The sequence below is a fragment of the Mizuhopecten yessoensis genome, unplaced genomic scaffold, assembly GCF_002113885.1.
Source record: "Mizuhopecten yessoensis strain PY_sf001 unplaced genomic scaffold, ASM211388v2 scaffold9615, whole genome shotgun sequence".
Taxonomy (NCBI): domain Eukaryota; kingdom Metazoa; phylum Mollusca; class Bivalvia; order Pectinida; family Pectinidae; genus Mizuhopecten; species Mizuhopecten yessoensis.
This window is the reverse complement of record NW_018408136.1, coordinates 576,447-581,225: the sequence shown is the minus strand read 5'-3', so window position 1 is coordinate 581,225 and position 4,779 is coordinate 576,447. Positions and strand designations below refer to the sequence as shown.

At 42.6% G+C, this 4,779-nt stretch overlaps 1 protein-coding gene across 1 annotated transcript; it reads left to right on the top strand.

The window, feature by feature from the left end:
- Positions 1 to 281: 281 nt before the first annotated feature.
- On the top strand, positions 282 to 3,120 carry LOC110458487. The gene is made up of 2 exons (XM_021510205.1): positions 282 to 1,957; positions 3,099 to 3,120. Exons 1-2 carry the CDS (start codon positions 282 to 284, stop codon positions 3,118 to 3,120), a joined length of 1,698 nt encoding a protein of 565 aa, XP_021365880.1.
- The last annotated feature ends 1,659 nt before the right edge of the window (positions 3,121 to 4,779 follow it).

Sequence of the window (4,779 nt, the reverse complement as noted above, 5' to 3'; positions counted from 1 at the left end):
ACATGTACTGTAAAAATTACGACCCTCCACCATGTACTGTTCCTTCTTACTCTCCAACATGTACAATGTACTGTACATTTCTACACTCCACCATGTACTGTACATTCCTACCATCCACCATGTACTGTTCCTTCCTACCTTCCACCATGTACTGTAAATTCCTACCCTCCACCATGTACTGTACATTCCTACCCTCCACCGTGTACTGTACATTCCTACCCTCCACCTTGTACTGTACATTCCTACCCTCCACCATGTACTGTACATTCCTACCTTCCACCATGTACTGTAAATTCCTACCCTCCACCGTGTACTGTACATTCCTACCCTCCACCTTGTACTGTACATTCCTACCCTCCACCATGTACTGTACATTCCTACCTTCCACCATGTACTGTAAATTCCTACCCTCCACCGTGTACTGTACATTCCTACCCTCCACCTTGTACTGTACATTCCTACCCTCCACCGTGTACTGTACATTCCTACCCTCCACCGTGTACTGTACATTCCTACCCTCCACCGTGTACTGTACATTCCTACCCTCCACCGTGTACTGTACATTCCTACCCTCCACCGTGTACTGTACATTCCTACCCTCCACCGTGTACTGTACATTCCTACCCTCCACCGTGTACTGTACATTCCTACCCTCCACCGTGTACTGTACATTCCTACCCTCCACCGTGTACTGTACATTCCTACCCTCCACCGTGTACTGTACATTCCTACCCTCCACCGTGTACTGTACATTCCTACCCTCCACCGTGTACTGTACATTCCTACCCTCCACCGTGTACTGTACATTCCTACCCTCCACCGTGTACTGTACATTCCTACCCTCCACCGTGTACTGTACATTCCTACCCTCCACCGTGTACTGTACATTCCTACCCTCCACCGTGTACTGTACATTCCTACCCTCCACCGTGTACTGTACATTCCTACCCTCCACCGTGTACTGTACATTCCTACCCTCCACCGTGTACTGTACATTCCTACCCTCCACCGTGTACTGTACATTCCTACCCTCCACCGTGTACTGTACATTCCTACCCTCCACCGTGTACTGTACATTCCTACCCTCCACCGTGTACTGTACATTCCTACCCTCCACCGTGTACTGTACATTCCTACCCTCCACCGTGTACTGTACATTCCTACCCTCCACCGTGTACTGTACATTCCTACCCTCCACCGTGTACTGTACATTCCTACCCTCCACCGTGTACTGTACATTCCTACCCTCCACCGTGTACTGTACATTCCTACCCTCCACCGTGTACTGTACATTCCTACCCTCCACCGTGTACTGTACATTCCTACCCTCCACCGTGTACTGTACATTCCTACCCTCCACCGTGTACTGTACATTCCTACCCTCCACCGTGTACTGTACATTCCTACCCTCCACCGTGTACTGTACATTCCTACCCTCCACCGTGTACTGTACATTCCTACCCTCCACCGTGTACTGTACATTCCTACCCTCCACCGTGTACTGTACATTCCTACCCTCCACCGTGTACTGTACATTCCTACCCTCCACCGTGTACTGTACATTCCTACCCTCCACCGTGTACTGTACATTCCTACCCTCCACCGTGTACTGTACATTCCTACCCTCCACCGTGTACTGTACATTCCTACCCTCCACCGTGTACTGTACATTCCTACCCTCCACCGTGTACTGTACATTCCTACCCTCCACCGTGTACTGTACATTCCTACCCTCCACCGTGTACTGTACATTCCTACCCTCCACCGTGTACTGTACATTCCTACCCTCCACCGTGTACTGTACATTCCTACCCTCCACCGTGTACTGTACATTCCTACCCTCCACCGTGTACTGTACATTCCTACCCTCCACCGTGTACTGTACATTCCTACCCTCCACCGTGTACTGTACATTCCTACCCTCCACCGTGTACTGTACATTCCTACCCTCCACCATGTACTGTACATTCCTACCCTCCACCATGTACTGTACATTCCTACCCTCCACCGTGTACTGTACATTCCTACCCTCAAACATGTACTGTACATTCCTACCCTCCACCAGGTACTGTACATTCCTACCCTCCACCGTGTACTGTAAATTCCTACCCTCCACCATGTACTGTAAATTCCTACCCTCAAACATGTACTGTACATTCCTACCCTCCACCATGTACTGTAATTCCTACCCTCCACCATGTTCTGTACACACCTACCCTCCACCGTGTACTGTACATTCCTACCCTCCACCTTGTACTGTAAACAGATATACAGATATCTGTTAAACGGGTATATTACATACAGATATTTGTAAAAACGGAATATTTTACATAAAGATGTCTGGGAAAGTGGTATATTACATACAGATGTCTGGTAAACGGAAAAACATACATAAAGATGTCTGGGAAAGTGGTGTATTACATACAGATGTCTGGTAAACGGAATAACATATATACATAAAGATGTCTGGGAAAGTGGTATATTACATACAGATGTCTGGTAAACGGGTATCATACATACAGATATCTGGTAAACGGAATATTTTATATACTGATGTCTTGGAAATGGGTATATTACATACAGATGTCTGGTATATTTATACTTACATACATTTGTAAAACAGGTATCTAATGACATTATATAAGATATTTGAAATATCTTGTCCACGTGCCCAAAAAACGTTAGTTGTTGTGCTTGCATAATATATAACATATAAATGAATGATAATAATAATGATACTAAAATAATGATGATAAATGACATGACACCGAGGAGATATTACTATTTTAATGAGACATGTTCGTTTTTAACAAATTCCTATATAAGATATAGATTATTATTATTTTGTGAATATCAGCACAGACTAAAACCCGATCAGCGATAGTTTCAGCTACACTTAATACGTCAAACCTGCATACAGATTGCACTGACCTTGAGTGTACGGAGGATATATGAGGGTCGGGCGGAGAATATATGAGGGTCGGGTGTACCACAGGATATATACGTTTTAATACACTGTAACACTTCTGCTTACTTGCTACGGTTAGGTTTCACTGGATCTATATTGAGATTTTTTAGATGATTCATGTATGTTGAAGGGAGCCTGAAGTTGGTTCCTAGTTCCTAGTTCCTAGTAACGTTTAAGATAAACGGAACTAGGAACCAGACCCTAGTTCCGTTTAAGGTAAACGGAACTAGGAACCAGACCCTAGTTCCGTTTAACATAAACGGAACTGGGAACCAGACCCTAGTTCCATTTAACATAAACGGAACTGGGAACCAGACACTTGTTCCGTTTAAATTTGAAATAACACTATAATTCGAACTTCGACCAAAATACTAGGTCTGTTTCAGAAAAACATCATAGCCAGACTCTTATAATCGACTGGGAACTCAAATCCACAACATTTCACAGGAAAATTATGACTACCATAGCCTCTATAAAGTAATTGGTCTTATACGGAACTGAGTGTCAGACCCCAGTTCCGTATAGTAAACGTTTACGTTTTTTGTAATTCTTTCCCGGTCTACTTCGCAAAACGAAAGGTCAAAGGCCCGTAGTTATATCTGAATCAAGGACAGGAATCAGTGTCAGACTCCAGTTACGTTTTTCCTTAAACGGAACTGGGAACCAGACCCCAGTTTCGTATAGTAAACGTTTACGTTTTTTGTAATTCTTTCCCCGTCCGCTTCGCAAAACGGAAGGTCAAAGGCCCGTATTTATATCTGAATCAAGGACAGGAATCGAACCCACAACCTTTCACACGAAAATTAAGACCACCATAGCCTCTATAAAGTAATTGGTCTGATACGGAACTGAGATTCAAACTCAGTTACGTTTTTACTTAAACGGAACTGGGAACCAAACCCCAGTTCCGTATAGTAAACGTTTACGTTTTTAGCTCACCTGCCCGAAGAGCAAGTGAGCTTATGCCATGGCGCGGCGTCCGGCAACTTTTCCTAAAAAATGCTACTTGTCATAAACGACTGAGCATATTTTTACCAAATTTTGGTGCCACGCATGTGTGAGTAGAGCTGTAGAGATCCTGAAGCGTCTTCAAATATTACCTCTAAAATTAACCTATAAAGTAAGCGACATCAGAAAATGTTATTCTACAGGGGCTTGGTTTCAGGATACTTTCGGTTAGTATTTTCCGGATACTTTCGGTTAGTAATAAACCTATACACACCAGTAAATAACAGCAACATTTTTTCTCGAATCCGGTGTTTATACACATTCGAAAACCTTATAAAAATTGAGGGTATAAATAAAAACCTCAGTACCCTAATTTTGTATAAGGTTTTAGAATGTGTATAAACACCGGATAAAAAAGTGTTGCTGTTATTTATTGGTGTGTATAGGTTTATAACTAACCGAAAGTATCCCGAAACCGAGCCCCTGTGTGTTATTCATATGACTATGATACACCTATTTGTACCAAACTTCAGCTAGATATTTGAAAAATTGACCGAGTTATGATAAATTGAATTTTTATGACCGGTGGCGTGGCACACGTGTGTAAAGAAATATACTGATCGTGAAGCGTCTTCAAACTATATCTCTAAAATTAATCTAAAACGTAATCGACATCAGACGATATGTTTTTGTTATTCAAATGACTATAACACACTTAATTGGATGCACAAAACCAATACATCAAAAAGTTAAAAGCTTTTAAGGGTGTATCAGTTATGAAATTACTTAGATTTGCTCAAGACAAATTTATATTAATGATTTCAGCTTCTGAAAACAAATCTGACGTGTTTACAGCTGCAAGG

Bases quoted from the DNA above. Each gene is read 5' to 3' on its own strand.
- LOC110458487 (XM_021510205.1), top strand. From the start codon at position 282: ATGTACTGTAAATTCCTACCCTCCACCGTGTACTGTACATTCCTACCC. The intron at 1,958-3,098 runs GTACTGTACATT...TGTATGTTGAAG, and splicing joins ACATTCCTACCCTCCACCAT to GGAGCCTGAAGTTGGTTCCT.